Source organism: Saccostrea echinata, unplaced genomic scaffold (assembly GCF_033153115.1).
Source record: "Saccostrea echinata isolate AGI-Se365-2 ecotype Australia unplaced genomic scaffold, CSIRO_AGI_Sech_v1 ptg000054l, whole genome shotgun sequence".
In the NCBI taxonomy this organism is placed as follows: Eukaryota; Metazoa; Mollusca; class Bivalvia; order Ostreida; family Ostreidae; genus Saccostrea; species Saccostrea echinata.
In genome coordinates, this window is record NW_026889803.1 from 28,290,894 (window position 1) to 28,316,280 (window position 25,387).

General features: G+C 32.0%; 2 protein-coding genes across 2 annotated transcripts in view; one reads left to right on the forward strand and one right to left on the reverse strand.

Moving 5' to 3' along the window:
- Nucleotides 1–287: 287 nt before the first annotated feature.
- Nucleotides 288–25,387, reverse strand: part of LOC133172469 (putative cysteine protease YraA) — a 74,348-nt gene continuing 49,248 nt past the window's right edge. Inside the window, exons 4-5 of the mRNA XM_061307356.1 lie at nucleotides 1,290–1,404; nucleotides 288–615 (exon numbers count right to left, since the gene is read on the reverse strand). Of these exons, the coding sequence (XP_061163340.1) occupies nucleotides 504–615; nucleotides 1,290–1,404 (227 nt within the window). The 3' untranslated portion in view covers nucleotides 288–503. The remainder of the gene's footprint in view (nucleotides 616–1,289; nucleotides 1,405–25,387) is intronic.
- Nucleotides 3,325–8,327, forward strand: LOC133172468 (uncharacterized). Its single transcript, XM_061307354.1, has 3 exons — nucleotides 3,325–3,544; nucleotides 7,466–7,574; nucleotides 8,030–8,327. The coding sequence occupies exons 1-3, from the start codon at nucleotides 3,331–3,333 to the stop codon at nucleotides 8,325–8,327; spliced, it is 621 nt and encodes a 206-aa protein (XP_061163338.1). The 5' UTR covers nucleotides 3,325–3,330.

The following is a 25,387-nucleotide window of genomic DNA, read 5'->3' on the forward strand; positions in this document are numbered from 1 at the left end:
GTTAACACTTTGTCCTCTAGACCTCTATGAGTAAATCTGGAGATTTAATTCAAAAGCGTTATGCAAATTCAATATAGGACCAACATAGCCTCATCCTGGGGCATAAATGCTAGAAAAAGGGGACATGAATTTTAAAATTTTAAAAAGGGTAATGCATTCAATGTATTTATAATATCAGTTTTTCCACTATGTGTCCTTTAGAAAAGAAGAACATTTTTAAAAACTTGTAAATTCTCAATATAATTGGAGAAAATATTTAATATGAGAACAAAGAGAGAAATAATCAATTGAAAGTAATAGAATTTTATTCAAGATAATGATTCATTTTTCATTCAAATATATCTTTGCTTTCTTCTGCATTTGCAGTTGTTCTTCACGTGCTATCTGCAATCACTAATAAAATCATCTCATTCCAAATTTATATGGTGTTATTTATAACGCCACACAAACTGAAAAAGTTAAATATTTCTTTCTTTTTATAAGAAGTTACACACTTTCAATGATTACTTCTTAAGCTGAGCGATAATGGCTTTGCAGAAATCTGGTAAATCTTTTGGCAGACGTGACGTTACCATATTGCCATCAACAACCACTGGTGAATCCTCGTATAACCCCCTACAAGACATAATAGAAAAAGTTAATGATAGGTAAAAAAAAAAAAAAACCAAGACAAAACATTCTCACTCCTGCATTTCTTATAAAAGTATGATACATTTACAGACATGATGATCAATGAAATAAGATTCTTGAAATAGTAACATAGTATCTCTTAGGATAAACAATTAACATAGAATAAAAGTCAACAGTGCATTTAAAATCTTTGTTTCGTTTTTCCAACTTTGAGACAGATTTGTCTGCTCACCCATTCTCTATCCAGAGGTGTCGTACCGCTACGCTTACAACACCTCTTTCAACCCTCGTGGTACAAGATTCTTGTACAAGTTTTAACTGTTATTTTAATTTATAATTAAAATAGTTATTAGTTATAATGTTTATGGATGAAGATGATAATTGAACATTTATTTTAAATTTGTCATCCCTTAAAACGAATTTTTTTTTCCAAGTTTAGAAGAAAATATTTGAATTAAAATTTAAAAAAAAAAACTTTGGAAGAAAATCCTTTGAAGAGTTTATGAAATTAAAATAAATCATTTTTTACCGATAAATAATAAATAAAAACGATTTTAAATATCATTTTTCAGGATTTAAAAATTTGCGAAGAATTTTGTATTACAAGCGTTTAGAGAGGTGCAAAGCGACAACAACCCTGCATAGAGAATGCTACTCACCCAGCATTTTCTACGTCGTCTTTGATGGCGACAAAACAAGTAAGCTTTTTCCCTTTCAAAATCTTTGCCGAGCAGAACATCCAAGCACCATGACATATAGCAGCTGTCGGCTTGCCTGTAATTCACATCATTATCGATATTATGGCAATAACCATTATATGAAATTTTGAACAGGTGTGAAAGAAAATGATTATTGCATTTTTAAATGATGTTTTGATGATATGATCGATGAAATTACAACGCAATATCGGACCTTTTTTTTCAATTACACTAGTTGTTTAACCAATAAAAAAAGGAAAAGAAATTAAAACAGATGGAAGTGATCTGGAAATAGGCGTGTATAGTAATGTACATGTACATGAAAATTCCAAAAAAAAAATTAGCCATATATGCTCGTCCTGACCATACATAGATCTTAAGTTACAAGTGAACAAGAAGTTTATTCTCTAGATTCTAGGCTTTAAGGACAAAGTTCCTAATTGAAACTTTAAAAAAAAAGATACAAAAGCATTCCAAAAAACAACATTGTATTTATTTATTTGGGTCAAAATTATTAGATGGTATGAAGATATAACATTGAAACGGACAAGGTGTCTCTAATACTGTCCAGAGGATATTTATACGTATAAAAATGCACCAAAACCTGGGTCATTCAGAGTTTAATTCAAATTTAAACATGCAGACTATGCATATCAGACCTTGAAATATTTTGTATGTAAGTATATTTTCGTAGGCATTAAAAGGTTGTTTTTCTAGGCTTGTCACAACTATAAAATAAAAAAAAAAACACCCCTCAACAAAAAATAAAAAAAACAAAACAAAACAATTCCACCTTGAAGTGTCATATCGAGCCACTGCATGAACATTTATATAATTTTTTTCAAAGTAATCATTGTTGTTGTAACATTTTCAATTTTGAATTCTTTGAAATACTGGAAGGGATAAAGAAATCGAGATGATTGGATGTTAAAAAATATACACATATGTTAAAGGCGGAGGCATTTAGGTTGTGTACTTAAATTTGCATGTGAAATTATGTACCCTTGTTGTTAGCACGGTCAACGTTAAAATGCCTCTCCAAGAAAAAAAATGTGGAAAGCTACATTATTTTCATGAAAAAGCCAATTTCATTTTCAGCTACTATTTAGAATAATTGGAGCCTACATTTAAAAAATAACAAGAAAGCATTTTATCCCTTTCCCTGTTGAGGTCAAATAAGAGATCAGAGATAGTCATAGTATGCATAAAATGTCAATGTCAGTTTATACATTGAATAACATTTGTGCCTATTAGTCGGCTTAAGTCATGTCTGATATATAAATGTCTTAAATAATTGATTCATCTAAAACTTTCAACATTAAGACAACCCTTGATCTTAAAAGATAGAAACAAAATAAAACAAACCATATGTTTCCAGCAATAAATATTACTTGATTTTATACAGAACTTTAGATCCAGAGTAACGCTCTATTCAATTTTTTTTTCTGTTAACTTGTATTGTTGCAATGGACACTTAAACGTGGTTGCTGTTCATTATTTACATTTTATGATGCTTTGGTGAAGAAATTAACAAGAAAGTTTAAATCACACCACTGCTTTAAGAAAAGAAATTTAGTAACTACGTTCACTCGATATTTTACGAATTTTCCAGACAGAGTTAAAATTTTAACTTTTTACGGAAAATATTTCTAATGCCTAATACTATAGTCGCACGGTGAACATAGTCCTTTGCTTTATGGGCTACATAGAGAAAAATATAATCGTACGGGTTTTTACTCTGAGGTTTTGAAAAGTACTTTGCACCGCCCTAAAGGCTTACAGCCCTGTATGTAGGTAACTTCGCAATTACCTACAATATTAAGCTTGATTGGTGTTTCAGTGATAACATATCGATTGTGTGATGCGATAAGATCACCCCGACCCTAATATTTGACCTCAGACGTAGTAGTTCTACTGTATTATATTCAAATAAATTATCATCCAAAACAGCTATAATAATAACAAGTACTGTTAGTGATGCAAAGGAACTATTAACCATAAAATGGCTGGTATTCAGCGAAAAAGCAAAGTGAAGCCAATGTACAAATTGAAATGTGTCGTTGTTGGGGATTTAGGAGTAGGAAAAACTACCCTGGTTAGATCTTTTGCAGAAGAGGGTCAGATCACGGGAGGGAAAACTCCTCCCAGAGGCATGTGGAAAAAGGAGATAAGCATGGACTCTTGTGTTGTGTATCTTTCTATCTGGGACACTGCAGGTATTGATTTCTCATATCATGTGCTCATTATGTCAGAAGTACATGTAGAATTGCTAGTGACTTATATGTATTATATATGTTTCCAGAATATCACAGATTGGTCCATTTTTTTATGTATCTATCAAATCATGTACACAAAATACCAAGACACACTGCTAGTGCTTGTTCTTAGGTATTTCAAGAATATCATAAGTTGTCTGAAGTCTGTCTGAAATTAAAAAATAAACGAAGCATTATTGTGTTTTAAAAGGATAATTGTGTTTTAAAAGGATTTTGGAAATTTTTTTTTTTTTGAGATCAAGGACTGGCTTTTTAAAATTTCAGCCCATTATTGGCTTCCTGGATGAAAATGAAATCTTCAATCTTTGGGATATAGCCAATCATATTCCAAAAGAGAACATTGATAATATGCTAGGTGTTAGCAGTAAGAGTTCTCTGGATCATATTTTTTTGTAGAATATGGTTGTTTTTTTTAACCCAAATTTGATTCTTCAATTCAAAACATCTGCAAGACGAAACCAATTATATTCCAAATAGAAAAAATTAACCAGTTTGGCTACTGTTTAAAATACAATAGGAGTTTGAGGAATAAGATAGCTTGAGAGACAACTAGCAAAGTTTACTGAGACTGTTTCTATTTAATGTATACAATCATAAAATATAATCATTTACCGTATGTATAAAAATATGCAGTGTGTCAACATGACCCATAATGATAATGTATCTACAATGTCAAGGTTGTCTTATTTCTACTTTAGATTTAATATCTGATTCCAATTTCCTTCTCTTATCAATACATATATATAATGTATCAGTTTGGTAATTACGCACAAAGCATTGGGTTTTATTTTCTGAAGTACAAATGATAAGCATTTTTGAATCTAAGTCTTTCGTTTAAAAAAAAATTGAGAGATTTTCTCTCTTTTCACCCACCTTTGACATAAACATGTACTATACATAAACAGTACTAATATATTTTATTGGGTAAATGCAACTTAAGTGGTATAAAATACCAGACGAAACTTCTACAAATTTATTTACTTAAAATAATAGGATTTTAAAAAACCACACCTTTTAGTACGTTGAGTTGTAATTTTAATTTTTACTTGTATTATTTCAATGAAAAATAATGATTTTTTTTCAAAAGCTTAATGTTATAGTCAAGATATAACTTATATAGTATTAATATAAAACATTGTCATGAAATGTCTTACTTGATAAATTTTTCAACAAAAAATAAGTCTCATACTGTTTTCCTTACAAACAGCTCAGCGAAATTTATTTTTGCTTAAAATGACATACACAGCAGGACAATTGTCCTGAGAATGAAATGTGTCATTTATTAAATATAACAATGACGAAATCTTAGATCAAAGGGGGGAATCTTAAATCAAAGGGGGGAATCAGCAAACAACAAACATTTTCTCATCTAGTTACATACATAAAGTTCATCACATTTATGCTGATTCCCTCTCCCTCAAAAAAAAAACACCAATATTTTCAAAAATAACAATAATACTGATTAGTTCAATCACAATCTTCGAAAAAATGTTTAAAAGCTTATAAAAGCCAACGTATGGCGAACAATAGGGCAAAAGATATGAGCATCTGATCATATCCAACGTGAACAAAGGCTTGTAATATGAGCGCAGCTATCGTATCAAAATAAATAAATAAAAATTGAAAAATAATAATAAAAACAAGATGTGTTTGTGAAACATTGATGCCCCCGTATGGCAATTTATAGCAAAGGTTACAATGTTTCAAATGCAAATCAAATATGCTGCTACCCAAAGTAAGGTCTCGTCTCGAGAAATATACCTGTGAAATATGAATCCCCTAGCAGCAACCATTGAAATATGGAAAAGGTTAGTTAAAGTTTTTCAAAAGTAAGTCAAACATCAAGGTCAAGGTCAAATTGTCAAAATTAATGGTGCCCAAGGAAAGGCCTTCTCACAAGAAATACACATGTGAAATATGAAAACCTTAGCACAAATCGTTCAAAAGTTATGGCCAAGGTTAAAGTTTTTCAAAAGTAGGTCAAACTCCAGGGACAAGGTCAATGGAGTACAATTATTGATAAAGGTCTTGTCACAAGGAATGGACATACATGTATTAAATAATACATATGAAAACCCTAGCACCAACTGTTCAAAGGTTATGCCCAAGGTTAAAGTTTTCCAAAAGAAGGTCAAACTCCAAGGTCAAAGGGTCAAAGTTGTTGGTATCCAAAGAAAGGCTTTGTAGCAAGGATTACATACTTGAAGTATGAAAGCTGTAACATCAACCGTTCAAAACTTATTGTCAAGGTTAAATTTTTCCAAAAGTAGGTCAAACTCTAAGGTCAAGGTCAAAGGGTCAAAGGTGTTGGTATCCAAAGGAAGGTTCTTGTCACAAGGATTACATACGTGAAGTATGAAAGCTGTAGCACCAACCGTTCAAAAGTTATGGCCAAGGTTAAGGTTTTTCAAAAGTAAGTCAAGGTCAAAGGTCAAGGGCAAAGGGTCAAAGTTGTTGGTCTCCAAAGAAAGGCCTTGTAGCAAGGATTACATTTTTGAAGTATGAAAGCTGTAACACCAACCGTTCAAAACTTATTGTCATGGTTAAATTTTTCCAAAAGTAGGTCAAACTCTAAGATCAAGGTCAAAGGTGTTGGTATCCAAAGAAAAGTCTTGTCACAAGAATTACATATATGAAGAATGAAAGCCCTAGCACCAACCATTCAAAAGTTAAGGCCAAGGTTAAAGTTTTTCAAAAGTAAGTCAAACTCCAAGGTCAAGGGCAAAGGGTCAAAGTTGTTAGTATCCAAAGGAAGGTCTTGTCACAAGGATCACATATATGAAGTATGAAAGCTGTAGCATCAACCATTCAAAAGTTATGGACAAGGATAAAGTTTTCCAAAAGTAGGTCAAACTCCAAGATCAAAGGATCAAAGTTGTTGGTATCCATTTATGAAGGTCTTGTCACAAGGATTACATATATGAAGAATGAAAGCCCTAGCACCAATATTCAAAAGTTATGGCCAAGGTGAAAGTTTTTTCAAAAGTAGGTCAAACTCCAAGGTCAAAGGGTCAAAGTTGTTGGTATCCGAAGAAAGATCTTGACACAAGGATTACATAAGTAAACTATGAAAGCCCTAGCACCAACCGTTCAAAAGTTATGGCAAATGTTAAAGTTTTTGCAAAACTGGGTCAAACTCCAAGGTCAAGGTCAAAGGGTCAAAGTTGTTGGTATCCTAAGGAAAGTTTTGTCACTAGGATTACAAGTATGAAAGCCCTAGCACCAACCGTTCAAAAGTTATGGCCAAGGTCAAAGTTCGGTAAAATTTTGCAAAACTGGGTCAAACTCCAAGGTCAAGGTCAAAAGGTCAAATCTGATAGTACCCAATAAAGGTCTTGTCACAAGGAATACACATGTGAAATATGAAAGCCATAGCTTCAACCAATCAAAAGTTATGGGCAATGTTAAAGTTTTAGTGGACAAACAGACAGAGAGACAGACGGACGGACAGGACAAATACTACATTGTGTATACCCCCGAATCTTCAATACGGGGGCCTAATAAAAATGTACAAAACCTTTCTGTTATTGTTCTATGAATATTCACTTTTACTTTCAATTTTTAATCGTCGGTTTGCCTCTCTTCAAAATATTGGAAAATACCTACAATTGAGATTGAATTATGTAAGCAATTTTTTTTAGGGGGGGGAGGGGGGATCATGAATTGGGAATGACTTAAAGAATCATGATGTCAAAATACGTAAGCTAGCGGGAAAATTAGTATTTAAAAAAAAAAATATATATATTCTTTAGTCATCATCAGGCGAATGGATATTTATTTAACAGTGTTTAACCAATAGAAATTTAGTTTTTTAAAGCATTTTTCATTCCATTTTTCAATCAACACTTTTGTTTGCATTAGGTCAAGAAAGGTATAGAAGTCTGACCGGGTCATATTACAGGGGAGCTCACTGCTGCATGATCGTGTTTGATGTAAATTCTTTAGATTCGTTCCAGAATGTACGAGAATGGTAAGTCAACTTTCAATAAGATAGAGAGCCATTTTCCATAAAACTGCATACACAATATATCTGCACTTCTCATACGGAAAATTTTGAATACTTTGCTATTGTATGATGGCACTACAACAAGTCAAATATGTAATGAATAAAAATGAACTAGAAATCGAAATGTTTGCTTCACTTTTATGACTTTATAAACCAGGGCCAAAAATAAAATAATGCATCATTTTAACTTTTACGGTTCATGGAACACAAGCTTTCTGAATCTTCATTTTAATGCATTTCAGTGACAATGGGTATTTGCTATTGACAATTTTAAACTGATTATAAATTGTTCATTCGTACACTAGTACTCTATTGATATTGCTTAATTTCAAAACAAAATTATACATTTATCCATGAAATTGTTTAATTGGACAAACAAACATTTGTAAATATTTACTTTTAAACCATTTTTTTTAAAGGTATGACAACATTGAAGAGTATGCAGAAAATCCTAACGAAATAATCAAAATGCTTGTCGGAACAATACGAAAGCAGAATAACAGGGCAGTAAGCTTAGAAAAGGCGGAGAGACTTGCCGATCATTTAGGTCTGTCATACCAGGAAATCAACTTTGAGAGTCAAAACAATATCAAGGACCTGTTTGAAACGTTAGCAGATTTAACACTGGTGGTGTACAGAGAAAATAAAATCTATCCAAACGTACCAGTGGTATTGCTCCCCAAAAAGCATCAAAAGGCCTCTTTTTGCTCCTGTTGATAGCACTGAATTGTGCATGAAAAGAAGAACTATTATTTCCTTGCATTTTGATCTGCTTACACATAACCGTCCAAATATATTTGCTACAATTATAGCACTTGGGTTTCGGATAAGTCATAAAGGATATGCATGAAAACTTTATAAAGTACTATTCTCTTTATCCGAGATTACTAGCATACGGGTACTTGTTTATTATAATGCTTAATTTTTTCAGGAAAAAAGGATTTGTACGCCTTTCTTCAAAGTAAATAAGTTAAGGATAAATGATACAAAAAGGGATGACTTGATTGGTATATCTTTTAGGATATAAATACTAAATTTCTAAAATATCAAGAATTTGTGAGCTTTCTATGAAGTTCAAAATTCAACTTTCTGTCACTACACATAGAAATCTATACAACTTTTTATCACTTTAAAGGAAAAATTGTAAGACTTTGAATGAAAAAACTAAAATCTATACGGTTAAACTTCACCATTTCCTACTTACATAAAGATGACTTAAATTTTGAGAAAAGTTTGTATCACCCGTCCTTAATTTACGCTGCAGTATTAAATTTATTTAAACGTTTAATACTGCAGATAGTTAAAAAAAAAAGGTTGAGTACTTGGGATATTGTCAGTTTCTCTAAAGATGAATATTTTGTTTATGTTTAATGACGTACATGAAACAGATATAATTTTTTTTCTTAAATGCACTGTACACAGATTTGTACTGTTTATTGATTTTTTAAAATATCGATCACTGTTCTTTATCTTCGTCTTTTTTTTTACTCAAAAGTCACGAAATACAATGGAAAACAAGATGTGTTTGTGAAACACTGATGCCCCCGTATGGCAACTTATAGCAAAGGTTAAACTTTCTCAAATGCAAATCAAATATGCATGTCTCGAGGAATATACATGTGAAATATGAAAGCCCTAGCAGCAACCATTAAATAGATAAGGAAAAGGTTGAGGTTTTTCAAAAGTAAGTCAAAAATCAAGGTCAAGGTCAAAATTAATGGAGCCTAAGGAAAGGCCTTCTCACAAGAAATATACAGGTGAAATATAAAAGCTGAAGAACCAAATGTTCAAATGATATGACCAAGGTTAAAGTTTTTCAAAAGTAGGTCAAACTCCAAGGTCAAAGGGTCAAAGTTGTTGGTATCCAGATGAAGGTCTTGTCACTTGGACTACATATGTGAAGTATGAAACCCCTAGCACCAACGGTTCAAAAGTTATGGCCAAGGTTAAAGTTTTCCAAAAGTAGGTCAAACTCCAAGGTCAAGGTCAATGGATTACAATTGTTGGTATCCAGAGGAAGGTCTTGTCAAAAGGATTACATATGTGAGGTAAGAAAGCCCTAGCACCAGCCGTTCAAAAGTTATGGCCAATGTTAAAGTTTTCCAAAAGTAGGTCAAACGCCAAGGTCAAGGTCAAAGGGTCAAAGTCGTTGGCATCCAAAGGAAGGTCTTGTCACAAGGATTACTTATGTAAAAAATCAAAGCCCTGGCACCAATTGTTCAAAAGTTATGGCCAAGGTTAAAGTTGGGAAAAATTTTGCAAAACTGGGACAAACTCCAAGGTCAAGGTCAAAAGGTCAAATATGGTGATACCAAAAGAAAGGTCTTGTCACAAGGAATACACATGTGAAATATGAAAGCCATAGCTCCAAGCAATCAAAAGTTATGGGCAATGTTAAAGTTTTTGCGGACAAACAGATAAACAGACAGACAGACAGACAGACAGACAGACAGACGGACGGACAGGACAAAAACTATATACCCCCGAATCTTCGATACGGGGGCATAAAAACAATTCTCAAGGTTCAGTTGAAGAGGAAATTATTGCCGAGTAATTGTAAGGGTAATATGTAAAATAGTTTTTGTTTTGATTTTTTGATTCAGCATATTTCGGGAAGAGAAATTCCAAGGAATATATATGCCCTGCTTAGCTAGTGTTACACAACTTTCAAAAAGTAGTGGGAGAATCTTTTATTTTGGACACAATGCCATTCAAAACCACTGCAATAACTACAGTCTTATGCCATTGACATTTGTTTTAGTTACATGTTACAGATCATACACAATATTGAAGTCCATACTACCGTCGTAATTTTGATAGGCAGTTCAATCTGATTAAAAATCTTCGATCCGCTCCTTCTTTTTTATTGTCTCTTGTAGCGACAATGAGGGAAGCGCATCGAGGATCTGATTAACATAAGATTGAAAAGCAATTTGAATTTGTACGAAATCAATGGAAAAATCTACTTGATGTTTAAGATGAGTAAATGTGTATATGTATAATTTAGATTTGATGACGTGTGGCATACCTTAAATGATTTGATTGTTTAAACATCTTTTTGTGAGAGAGAGAGAGAGAGAGAGAGAGAGAGAGAGAGAGAGAAGTTGAAAAAGAGGTTTATGAATCATAACAAGATACGTCTCAATATCAAATGTATCTTCAATAATCAACTTATCAAAAATAAACTTTAAACTGCTTTAAAATGGTAGTTTGTTAATTTATTAAGAAGAATTATAATGTATGAAACATTTTAGAGCTTTAATGTATTAAATCAAATTTATGATGAGCATGATTTATTTGTTTTGCTGTAACATTCACCCTATTCTATCATCTAATGTGAATCTGTAAATATATATAAATGAATAAAAGATAATGTGTAATAGTATTTTTTATTTCAAGCTGAAAGATAAGTCCATATGAAGGCTATGACATCCAATATTTTCAGGATAATTATCCGTCCATTTATTGATTACGTCAGATACAAAATTATGGACATTTAATATCAGTCTGATTCGTGACCAACAAACGACCTCTTTATTTACTCTGTACAACATTAGAGACCTTGGCTCCTGTTCATGTGTAAAGTTTACTGTATCCAGCTACATATAACCTTTCTGTACTTGGATTTCGTCGCATACAAAGGCATTTGTTCTTTGCCTTGATCTGCATCGCGTCGCATTGTTAGAGTATTTGAAGACTGAAGTGAAAGGTAAATATAAGGTCAACACTATGTAATAATGGTATTAAAAACATCTATATCAATATGCTTTATCATTTGAAGAATAAAATCATAAAAGTTATATTTATTAAACAAAAAAAGTTTAGTAAAAATGCTGCTAAAATTCAACAATTCGTAAAAAACAGGATTAAAAAAAACAAAACAAAAAACCCCCCAGAAGTCTCTGATGAGACTGTAGCTCTACTGGTTGTACTTATGAAGGAAGATAAAAGTAGCACTAGGACTTGAAACTTTGCAAGAGCAATAAATGGAATTATGTTCCTTGGTTTAGTCTGTTTTTGTGGCAAGATTTATTGCAATCGAATAAAACTGTAGGGGGAGTAGCCTTTTAAAATAATTTTACAGAAATTTCGATTTAAGTAACCATGGCAACATCATTCAACAAAATCAAAAAGCAATAATGACAATTATGTATCTCAGTGTAGTCTACTTGTGTGCCAAGTTATATTGAAATGAGATCAAAACTGAAGCAGGAGTAGCATTTTGAATGTATTTCAATGAAATTTCTATTTTTAGTTACCATTGGAACATCGTTCATTGAAATCAAAAACCGATATACAGAATTATGTATCTTAGTGTAGTCTACTTGTGTGCCAAGTTATATTAAAAAGAGATCAAACCTGTAGGAGGAGTAGCGTTTTGAATGTATTAAACAGAAATTTCTATTTTTAGTAACCATGGCAACACCGTTAAATGAAATCAAAAACCGATAAACAGAATCATGTATCTTAGTATAGTCTACTTGTGTGCCAAGTTATAATGAAATCAAATCAAAACTGTAGGAGGAGTAGCGTTTTAAAAGTACTTCACAGGAATTTCTATTTTTAGTAACCATGGCAACACAGTTCATTGAAATCAAAAACCGATAAACAGAATCATGTATCTTAGTATAGTCTTCTTGTGTGCCAAGTTATAATGAAATCAAATCAAAATTGTAGGAGGAGTAGCGTTTTGAAAGTACTTCAAAGAAATTTCTATTTTTAGTAACTATGGCAACACAGTTCATTGAAATCAAAAACCGATATACAGAATCATGTGTCTTAGTATAGTCTACTTGTGTGCCAAGTTATATTGAAATCAGACCAAAACTGTAGGAGGAGTAGCGTTCTGAAAAAAAAAATGCTTACAGACGGACGGACAGACGGACGGACGCCGGACACCTTACTATCGCATAAGCTCTTCTGGTCACAATATTTTATCTCACTCTTTAGTGGTCTTATTTTTTCTCCTCAGAGATTTATATTCATAATTGAAATTGACCGATCACAGTAGCCTAATGGTAGATGTAGGTTGTTCACTTCATGATCGGGAGGCCCGGATTCGATTTTCTTCGCCCCGCCCCGTCAAACTTAAGATCCTAACCATAGGAAATGACTGTTCTTCGCCAAACACCAGGTATTAGAATCGAAACAGGGCCCCATGTCACGGCAGGTGTTGGTGCATGTGATAAAGAACCCTAGTTCGTAGTTATATGAGATTAAGGAATTAAGATATAAGTCTAGAAACACGTACCTTTTACATTGTTTACATATTTCATTGCAAGCGGAAAGGTATAAATAAAGTTCAACACCAAAAATGGTAATCATAAATTTTACTGGAAGAAAGACATAAAAGGTAATCAAGAAAAATGGAGGCCAATTACATAGCATCTCCCTGATATTTGTTTATGTTTCTCTATAAATTTAATTATCAGACAAAGTGAGATGATTTCTCCGTTTTATGGGTATTCTCACCTGAAAACGAAAACAACCATCAAAGAGGAACTATTTGTTTACTTTATATATAACCATCAGATAAAAATTAAATGATAACTAAACGCAACGACAGCAAAAGCTGATTTTTTCATGCACCTTTATTTCTGTAACATCAATATTTTCTGGTCGATAAAAACAAACTTGAGAAAGAATTTCAACACATAAAAAACGTAATTATTATTGAAAACCAACTACTACTTAAATTACTACTACCGAATCATCATCAGCATGAGGTGGGGCATTTTGAGAGGCTCTGGGCAGGTATGAGACTCTAAACTTTTAATTTTCTAGCATTTAACTGAGACACTTGCTACAAAGAAGAATTTGAATGCACGGATTGGTATATATTCTTTAGAATTATTTTGATTGTAATTAATGTAAATCTCAAATTTGTAAAATATATGGAAATTAAAATTATCTGTGATGTTTAACATTCTTCATTATTGCCGTTCCACTAGACTACATATTTTTTATACACTTTATGGAGTATTATTGAGATGTCTTCTAGGGGTGGGGATGAGGACGGGGATTGGGGGTGTGGCTACAATTTTTCATTTTATTTATGAAAACATAGATTTACTATTAAATTCTTTTAATTTTTGAAAGAAAATGATCAATGATCAATATTTTGATTGAGCTAGAAGAAAAAAAGCTATATCGAATTTAAAGTTTTTTGCAATCACACAGGAATACGGTTATTATATATTTAGGAATGTAAAAAATTATGTCTTTTTCCTGCAATTGCGACTTCACAGTTTTCACATGTTTCATTTAAACATCGGCCTATACTTACCTGAGGGGTGTCAAAAACCTCGGCCTTGAATGTTTTTTTAAAGAAGTTGACGAATATTTGAACTATCTGTACCCAATTTTGTCCTGGAATAACCTACTTTCTAGACCATCCAGTTCCAGTCAAGGCTTATTTTTGCTCTTTTTTTTTGTTAGTATAAACAGGCTAATAAATCTGCTCGTCTGAGGCCATAGAGAGTATTAAAAAAAAATTAAGCTGACTAGATTTTGGCAATACCTTGAAGCAATATAAAGAATTTTGTCTAATGATTCTTGAAACTGTTGATTTAAACCTACACAATCACTTTGTATTAAACAAACTTTTGAAAACGTAAATATCTTGTTGATAGCTTGCACTTTGTTAAGGGATATCACGAAGCATAACCATGCAACATGTTATCTTCTAGATGCCCAAAAGTAAAGAATAATATAACATTAACAAATGTAATGAATTATCAGCTTAGCAAAACATTTTAATTTTTTAGGATGACCTTTATGAGAGAATTTTGTATCAAATGGTATAAAAATTCGTTTTGTAGTTTACGGGCGCTTTTTACAATAACAATGAAATAATGGAAGTATAGAACGGTACATAAATGCGCTTTTTACAACAATAACAATGAAAAATGGAAGTATAGAACGGTATATAAATGCACTTTTTGGATTTATTTTGAATGTAATGATACAATATCAAATTTTTAAATTATCTGAAAAATTGCAAAATGTGTATGATGTTTAAAATTCTATCCTTTTCCCCATTCTCCAGTCAGAGATACATATCTAGTACAAAAAGGGCACAAAAACAAATTTAAAATGATAAAAATGACCGCACGGGCTTTTTACCAAGCGTTACTAAAATATCAGTTGTTCATCTCACTAAAAAAGAAGTATGAAACATTAAGATGGAAGAACGCAGACAAATAAAAGTTTACAATCTGAATACCTTTATATATGATGCATGTTCTCATCAATTAAATACCCCCCCCCCCTTCCCCTTTCAGTCAAAACAACTAAGTCTTTAAAATGCTGTTTTGCTTTGAAAATAAAAATACTCTTTATAAGATGCTGTGGCAGGCATACAGACAATAAATACCATTCATCAGAAAAAAGACACAAATATAACGGAAGAAAATTTAACACTGACAAAATAAAATTCAAAAAAAATTTGACGTCAAGACATATTGATATATATACATCAACACACCCTGTTCATGATTCGAATTGTTTACAAAATTCGTAATTTTCACCTTTTTCATCTATTTGAAGTCGATGGGTAGAACAGTCTTCCCAATATTCTAGAATTGACAGATGTATCCACTTATATTTGGACATATGGACATCAATTCCTTACCAACAGGTTGTTTTAATTTTTTAAAAGGGATATCATTAAGCATAGCCATGGAACTAGTTTGTCTTCTACATACATTAAAAATAGAGAATGAAAAATATAATTTAAAAAAAATGTAAATATTTTCCAATGTGAGATGAAATATAACCGAACCAAAGATCCTGCATGCAAGGCTAGGCTTACGGTATTTGAAAATACAATATTCTTCAAAGATATATGATAAAGTTTGCTTAATCCAGATGTGAAAGTTTTATAAACAACGGATTAATTTTAAAAAGTTTTGGACCCAGACCTTCGACCAAGGATCTAGGGTTTATACAAAAAAAACCTCCTTCAGCTATCTTAACAGAAAAATATAATCTAGCAAATGTAATTTAATAGTTCAAGCAAAGAAGCTTAAAATTGTCTAAAGATAAGAAGCAACCTCTTACACATGTGAACTTTAAATTTAAAATTCTTAATTTCAGCTATTGCTAAATTAAACTGCACTAGTTTTTATTCCTGTTATCTCCGGTCAGAGAAGCATGTCTAGTGCAAAAAAGACATAGAACAAAAATGGGGGGCATTGAAAAATATTTGTGAAAGGACCTCATAAGGTTTAAGCAAAAAAAAAAAAAAAAAAAAAAAAAAAAAACCGAATGTGTTAATACACATCGCAATTAAAAGGAAAGATAATATATCAGATGGAAGAACATGGAAGTAAACAGCTTATTATCTGATTAAGTCACTGTTTTGTTTAGAAACAAGTTCTTTCCAATTACATGTACATAAGCATGTATAATATTAATTTAATTCATATCTATGACCAAAGCATCCCCAATTAAACCTTGATTTGGAACTCAGGACCCATTCACTATACAAATTGGTATATTAAAATGTAGTATATTGCAATTTCAATATTTGACAATTTTGGCTCCAACCTGGAATTTGAGTTTTAGGACACATAGTCAACTTTTGGTAAAGGGCTTATCTTCATCATGCATTAAAGATATTCTTTTATCAATTCTAGACAATTACCCGACAAAGCCATGTGCTTTATGATTAACTTATCATCACTTTGGAGCCTGGTCCCTTGATCTAAGGATCATAAGTTTTACAAATTCTTTGATCAGCTGACTGCTCAAATAATCATGCAAACAGTTTAACTCCTATATGTCCATCCATGAATGAATTTCAGAAATAAATTTGATTTTTATTGCTATTATCATTTAAAACTAGTATTAATTGTAACGGGGACCGTTACAGATGTTCCCCAAACGCTCCCCAACTTCCTTTTGGTGTCTTATTCCCTGTAAGCTTCATTAAATAAGGCAATCAAGTATACTGGGTATTTTACGCATTACACGCGCGCGCACGGGCATGCATGTACAAAATGACCATGTCAATTTGTCTACACTTTTAATACATCTTTATATTCAAATTTCATTAAAAGATAAAAAAAAAAAATCGGCTATATTAAGTATATCTGTCATTTTACGCATTGCACGCGCGCGCACGTGCATGCATGTCCATGATGACCGTGTCATCTTGTCAACACTATTAATATATCTACATATTTTTGGTATCAAGTCATTTCATCAAAAAGTTTAAAAGTTACAGCTATATCAAGTATAGTTAGCATTGCATGCGCGCGCACGTGCATGCATATGCATGTTGACAATGTCGTCTTGTCTACATTTATAATATGTCTATATATTCTGAGTATCAAAGTATTACATCAAAAAATGTAAAAGTTATGGCTATATCAAGTATATTGGTCATTTTACTCATTGCAAGCGCACGCACGTGCATGCAAATGCATGCATGTGCGCTCTGATCATATCATCTTGTCTACACTTCTAATATATATTTATATTCTGAGTTTCAAAGCAATTCATCAAAAAATATACAAGTTAAGTCTATATCATTTGTATGGGTTATTTCAATCATTGCGCATGCGCACACTTGCATGCATATCCATTCTGACCATATCATCTTGTCTACACTATTAATATAGCCTGATATCCTGAGTATCAAAGCATTTCATCAAAAGATATGAAAGTTATGGCTATATCAAGTATATTTGTCATTTTACTCATTGCACGCGCACGCACGCGCATGCACGTGCGCGCAAAATGACCTTCGTTCCGCAAATCTACATAACATTCCTATTAACCCTAAAAAGGTTTCAACTCAATCGGATGTATAGTTTCGGAGATCACTCACGGACAAAAAAGTACCCAGGAAGAAAAATAATAATAACTAGATGCGTTTCTTGTTGCTAGGGCAACAAGTGGTCTTCCGACCGAACTTTTCTCCAGATCGCTGTGCTACCTCACTTCATTTAATACTTTATTGAAGGTATTTTTTGTTTGCGTTTATGTAACACAGTCTTTCAACATAGATCATGATTATTAAAGGATTTCTGTAGAATCTCTGTTAAAAAAGCTTTAAAAAATAAGCAAAAACTATCTTACATGTCTTCACAGAGAAAAATATCATTTACAACTGAAAAAAGAGAGAAACAATCTCCCGCCCCAGCAGGATTCGAACCCGCAACAATACGAGAAAGTTTGGATCGGTCATATCTTAGCAATAAATGCGGTCATATGAAAGATATGGAGATAACGAACAGTATTCAAGCTCAAAAGTCCATTAAACAATACAAAATAGGAGCAGAGCAAACACGGACCTCCAAACATCAGAGGTGGGATCAGGTGCCATGGAGGAGTGAGCATCCGCCGTGTGCTCCTTGTCATGATCGGGAAATCACGGAAAAATCCGTCGACAATTCAGTGTGTAAATAATGGCCTAACAATTAGTATGAAAAACATCAGTCAGCATTTGACTCAATGATAAATTGTATTTGCTGACAAGGTCATTGTATCGACCATAGAACTTACGAAATGATGACTTTAAAACGAGACAGCTGATATTCTTGTTTCATCAACTTATTTGTCAATAATTTACCTTGTTTTAGAAATTGTACATACGTAGAGCATGCTCTTGCGTATCGAATCAACTGAGAGATAAATAACCCGTATGCAGGTGATGAAGGTATATTGCTGCATAAGTAAGGGAAGTTGACGATTGAAAAGTTAAAGTCATCACGTTTATCATAAAGCTTGGTTGTTAGATTACCATTAACATCTTTTTCAAGTAAAATATCCAAATATGAAACAGAGATGTCAGACTCTGTGGTATCTTTTATCTCAAGTTCACCAGGATATATCGTATCGACATAAGAATGGAAATAGTCATTGTTAATTGACAATGCGTCGTCGATATATCTAAATGTCGAGTTGAAGACCACAGCAAGTGTTTTCTTCTTTTCATGTACAAGATTTTGGACAAATTCTACTTCATATGAATACAAAAAAAGGTCTGCTAATAACGGGGCGCAATTGGTACCCATGGGAATTCCAATAGATTTTTGGAAGACCTGGTCTCCAAAAACCACATAGATATTGTCAATCAGAAACTCAAGCATCTTTTTAATGTCAACTTCAGAGTACTTGTGTGTACAATCAGAATGTTTTTTAACAAAATAATTTTGCAAATGACCAATGACATGGTAAGTATATTTACGAGTTCCATTTTTATTGAAAAAGCAGCTGTCAATGATATCAAAAAGCCTGGACTTTAATTTATCGTGGGGAATGGTTGTGTATAAAGTTGAAAAGTCGTTAAGTAAGTTTTAAAGCTGATTTTGGTAAAATCTTGTGATTTCAAATTTTCCAAAAGTTCCTTGGAATTTTTAAGTATCCACATCTGATTTACACCACTTCTCGAATATATTGTTGCACAGTACTCTTGAAGTTTCTCCTTCACCACTGTTAATATCTTAGTTAGGAGTAAAGATAGAGGCTTGGTTGAACATATACTGGAACCCGCTATGTATCTTTGTTTGTAAGGATTTTTATGAAGTTTCGGAATCCAATATAAATATGGTAATTCGAATTCATTTTGGTTGTTTGGAATATTAAAAATATTCAAAACTGACATATGATTTTGAAGAAGTTCTTCCTTAGAAAGGGAACTATGAGTATAAGTTGGATTACCACTTGTAGAATTAAATCCAAGTTCCTCTAAAATACATTTAATATAATGAGTCTTACAAACAAAGACAATGTTGTTACCTGCTTTGTCAGCAGGGACCAGTACGTACTGATCATGTAATCTATCTTTGTATTACATATCTTTGCAACAAATGCATCAATCAAAATGATAAAAACATACATGTACTTAGAACTCTTAGAAGACTCTCTATTAACCCTGTAAATCCCAGAGAAAAATATTGAAAAACAAAAAAGTTACAAATTTAACATTTTTTAATTCACTTCCGCTTGCGACCGGAAGTACGAACGACGGAAAATAATGGTCGATCAACATATCTACATTTGATGCTCTATCACCTCAGCAAGTTTCATATTCATATCTTATCATATATATCGAAAGACCTTAATAATAACAAGTAAACTAATTGTTCAGAGAACAATTAGAGACCTTTCCACCTTTTTAAGTGTTTTTGTGTCGTTTAGGCCGAAAAAAAAGAAAAATGCCAAAAAAGCAAAAAAAAAAAAAAAAAAAAAAAAAAATCCTCCTCCAGCTGGGATCGAACTCAAAACCTTTGGTTTGAAAGGCAGGTGCTCTAACCACTGCGCTACACATTCCGATAAAATTGAGTAAGTTAATTGTTTAAGACTATAGAATAAATACAAGCGTATTTTTAGAATCGGTAGGGGAAGAAAGAAGTTCCGTAAAAGGAAATAGTTCCTGTACTTGCAAGCAGTATATAAAATAACAAGGGACGGGTGTGCGTGAGAAAACGTTAACACTGTTCCCTAATGAAAATGTATTAATGGACTGTAGCCCGATTCATCGATATTGTGAGCATGCTGAATTTTTTGAAAATAGCTTAGTTGTAAGCTTAAAAGATCGGGTTCGGATTTTAACATTTCTAACTGAATATCCTGAAATAAATATGAAACATTTAAATAAGCATTTCTTTGGGTTAAATTAAATATGTGTAGCACAAATTAAACTCCCAACATGCATTTTTAGAAGGGAAACACGACAATGAAAGCGAGAACTGTTTTTAATATACCGAAAATCGCTATTTCTGGAAACTGATTAATTCTAAATAAAAATCAAATAAATTCCAAATGTAAAAGAAAGAGAGAATGCTTGGTATTAAAATGTCGTATCATATCAGGAAAATCGAATGCTACTAACGACATCTGAGGAAATAGCCGATAAAAGGTTTAGATCATTTCTTCGTTCACCTGCACTTTAATTTCAAACACAACAGAACTTGTAGTTCTTGCCGTGAAACTTCATGACTTCTATAAACTTATAAGACTCACCGTAAAACTCTCAAGAAAGTTTCTCTGAGGTCTATACTACATATGTACCAAATATGTTGTCGATCCGAGGTCTGGTTTGAATTTTACAGAAATATTCTACGTTGTTGTTGATGTGATTTTTTTTTAAGAAGGGGGGGGGGGGAATGAATTATTTATTTTATGCCTCTTTTAAACTAAGAATTGTAACTACTTTCACATCTTTAAGCCTGATTGTGACCTTTGGGTCAAGATCAAAGGTCAAGGTCATTAAAAAAAAAAACAAAACAAAAAACAAAACAAAACAAAACAAGGAAATCTTTACTTTCTATGTTTTTACCTGATACTGGAGCTGGATGCATGTCCTTAATTTTCATTTGACCCAATGTCAAGGCCAAAGGTCAAGGTCAAAGTTCAAGGTCATTTGGTGAATTGCTATATTTTACACATATATAAGGAATTTCTTATGTTTTTAAATGACTTTGACCTTGACGTATATTTCAAGGTCAAAGTCAAACATGCCGATGCAGTTGGTCCCATGTCTCTAGGATACACCGTTTTAAAAAAAAAGTTCATTAAATGTAAGCAGCATAAACTTTCAGGGGTAGTAACTCATACAAGGGACCAAAGAATGCTTTTGCAATGATAGAATGAAGAGAGTATTAAATGAGTCGAAGACACTGCTGCTGAAGGCTTGGAATCTCTACGTTTTACGGTTTCGGAGGAGTAGCGATAACAAGGTTTTATTGCAAAAGGGGTGACAACTTTTGAATGGGTCAAGCTTTGGGGACAAGAATGAAATCCTTAAAATAGTTTTAGAAGGACATATTATAGATGCAAAGATATTCAGTATATGTCGAAAGGTTTTCTACAGAATCTCTGACAAAAAAAAGCTTTTAAAAATCAGCAAAAACTACCATACATGTTTTTAAAGAGAGAGAAGTCATTAGCAACTGAAAAAAAGAGAAAAACAAAGAAAAAAAAATTAACTACCTCCAGCAGGATTCGAACCCCAGACAGTGGGACAAAGTTTGGATCGGTCATATCTTTGCAATAAATGCACGCATCAAAATATTGAATACATATTTAGAATTCTTGTAAAACACTCTATAAACCTTGTAAATCCTAAAGAAAAATATTGAAAAACAAAAAAGTTGAAAAATTGAAGTTTTTGAATTCACTTCCGTTTGCGACCGGAAGTGCCGACGACGAAAAATAAAGGTCGTTTCCCATATTGGAATTTGATGTTCTATTTATTCATTGAGTTTCAATTTCATATCTTTAGCCGTTGTCGAGAAAAATTCTGGACAAAATGCCATTTGAAAAATACAAATTTCCCCAAAAATCGCGAACAGAAGTGAATTTTGAAAAAATGAAAAACACGTCTGGAGATATTTACATGATGCATCTTCCGCGAAAAAATCTCTGAAATCTGCTCACTCACAGCTGAGATATCGCCATAACTATGAAAAAAAGAATAATAATAATAATAATAATAGAAAACAGACGGAAAACAATAAGGTCTTCCGAAGGAAGTCGGAAGACCTTAACTAGACTCTTGTTGCCATGGCAACAAAAAGGTCTTCCGTTCCTATATGATACCGTTTGCATTGTTTTTTTATGTAGAAAAACGTGTACAGTATGTAATAATTAAGTTGTAAAGAATCTAAAATTTGTCCTTTCGGTACTTGCAGTTCATTGATTTTTACTGCAAAAATGAATGTATTTGTTGTCCTTTTATATGAAATTGTATGCATGTTTTTATTCATTAGTAGAAGCGTATTTAAACTATTTTTAAATTTAAAAGTTAAATTGGGGGGGGGGGGGGAGGGATCTAGAAAACAACCTGTCAGTTCTTACAGTACTTTGATTTTCACTACTAAAATGAAACTATCCACCATCCTTATATATAAACATAATAAATTATAAAACATGTAGTGTGGAATTGAATTTTGCATTTAGAGAAGCATCTATATGTAAGTCAAAGTAAAAAAAACAATACTTAATATCTTTTCAGTCCTTACGGTACTTTGATTTTTATTGGCTAATGAAAGTAGCTTCCATAGGTAACTTATTGTATGCATTGATTTTTATGTATAGAAAAACATGCCTGTTTATACTACAGTGTAGTTAGAAAAAATTGGGTATCTAAAACAGTCCTCTCAGTACTTCAGGTACTTTGATATTTACTGCAATTAAATGTAGTCTTCATTCTTATATATGATACTGTATGTATTGATTTTTGTAAGCAGAGAAACATGTAAACATAACCTTCATGTAAGTTAAAGTAAGAAATGCCCTTTCAGTACTTTCAGTACTTTGATTTTTTTAAACCAAAACGAAAGAAGCTGAAATCTACAAAACGTGTTATCTGATTTCAAAACAAATCATATATTTGGCACTTATGGACCTATCTCTATTATGCCTAAAGATATCTTCAAAATATATTTAAAAACAAAAAAGTCGAAAAATGACTGAAACACATTGACTTCCGGTTCAGACAGGAAGTTCCAGACACAAACGAAAATCACGTAGAAACAAAGAGAATGTCATGATCTATTATTCCTGTAAGTTTCACATATTTACCTCAAACTGCTTTTGAGAAAAACACCGGACAAAAGTACATTTTAAAATTTGAAATTCGGTCATAACTTCGGACCGGAAGTGAATTTTTCAAAAAACGGAATTTTATATAAACTTCACATATTAACCTATTATCCTGTAAAAAATTGTGAAAATCTATCGAAACATCTCTGAGTAATCGCGCTCACAAAATTTGGGAGGAATAATAATAATAATAATAAAAAGAAACAATACAATCACTATAGGTCTTCCGTTGTGAACGGAAGACCTAATAATAATAATAAGAAACAGAGTAAAAACAATATGTTCCCAAACTTCGTTTGGGGAACATAATAAGGCTAATTTCAGGTCTTACGGAAGAGATTTTATAAACCATGTTCCCTTGCAGGTGTAGACATGGGTTTAAAAATAACCTCACTGCTATAGCCGTAAGCGATATGCAAAGTTAAAAAATTGCCACCTTAAAAAATTAAAGTAATTTCTATAAATCCATCTTTTGGGGAGGTTCTCCGATGGAATGGGTAATCTTTAGAAAAATAACTATTTCCTGAACTAATTGAGAAGGGGCAAAACACTTAACATAGAGCTTGAATTATTGTAGCATTGCTTACATTACAATTATATATATATATATATATATAAATATATATATATATATATATATATATATATATATATTTTATATATATATATATATATATATATATATATATATATATATATATATATATATATATATATATATATATATATATATATATTTAATGGCTCTTCACACAGTTACAAAATGTAATGTCTGAAGAGCCATTAAAAGGCAGAAAGCGCTTACAGTTAAAATGATTATTCGAGTCTTGTGATTCTTGATTATTTCATTGGATATATATATATATATATATATAAATAAATAAATATATATATATATATATATATATATATATATATATATATATATATATATATATATATATATATATATATATCTGTGTGTGTGTGTGTGTGTGATTAGTTAAACTTATATCTTATATGAAATATACGGTGTAGCATGCAAAACGGTAAAATGTTGAATTTACTACCAAGTACTTTTTTCATAGCAGTTTTCATAATTATTTGAGTTTCAAGTTTAGCACATATATGCAAATTCAAGGTAAAATGTTGATTTTATTACGAAGTACTCTTTTCAAAGCAGTTTTCATCATTATTTGAGTTTCAGGTCATCACTTTGATGATAATAAATTTGACAAACTGAATATTTTTTTTCAATCATTCCATTTTATGCTATACTGAACATTGGGTTATTTTATTGTTGGTACTCATCATTCATGTGAAAAGCGAGATGAGTTTTAAGCAATATTTAGGGCAATGAATTAAAGACTCCGAGTGAGCCAAAAACAGACAATAAAAAAATAACAAAACCAGGTACAAAGATAAGATCAAATTTTTTAAAAGTAATTATTTATCTTTTATTACTCCATTCACGTGTGACGATTAAGCCTCCGTTTTCTTCATAAGCGGATTGATCTAAGTATGACAGTTCACTCCAATATGTACATTTATCACCATCGTCATTTCCGTACAGGTTACATTTATCTTTCTAACCTACATGTAGGTCAATTATCTTTATTACCTAGGTCATTTCACTTCCACGATTGGTCATTTCAATCCATATTTTTAATAAAAACATAAAGACTGAATTCTAAGTCATTATTCTCGCTCCCTTAGATAGGTCAGTACTCCCTTTTGCCTCTCACTATATAAATAAGAATATAGAATAAGTTGTTGAATGTGTATTATATATATTTGTAAAATATTTTGGAAAATAGATATGCTGTCTACGGATGTTTATTTGGTATCAATTGTATTACTAATTGTCTTGCATTGAATAGGTTCTTAAGAGCAATTCTGTTTTCCTAGACATATGATTGATTACTTGATCACTGTTTGTTTTCTCCATATTTCATGGATTACCTCGAATATCTGTTATTGTCTCTTTTTGTAATAGACCAAAAGTACTTATTTTTATTATTATCAATTGATATTCTAAATGAAAAAGGTGAAAATGATGAACAATGATTGATCAAAAAAAAAATCTAGAAACATTACAAATCTATGAATAGGGCACAATTCATGAGCACAATTCACGGACCTCTAGAAACTCCAGCGGTGGTATCAGGTTCCTAGGAGGAATAAGCATCCCCTGTTAACCGATAACACCCACCGTGAACGATATGCATTGATGAAGCAGA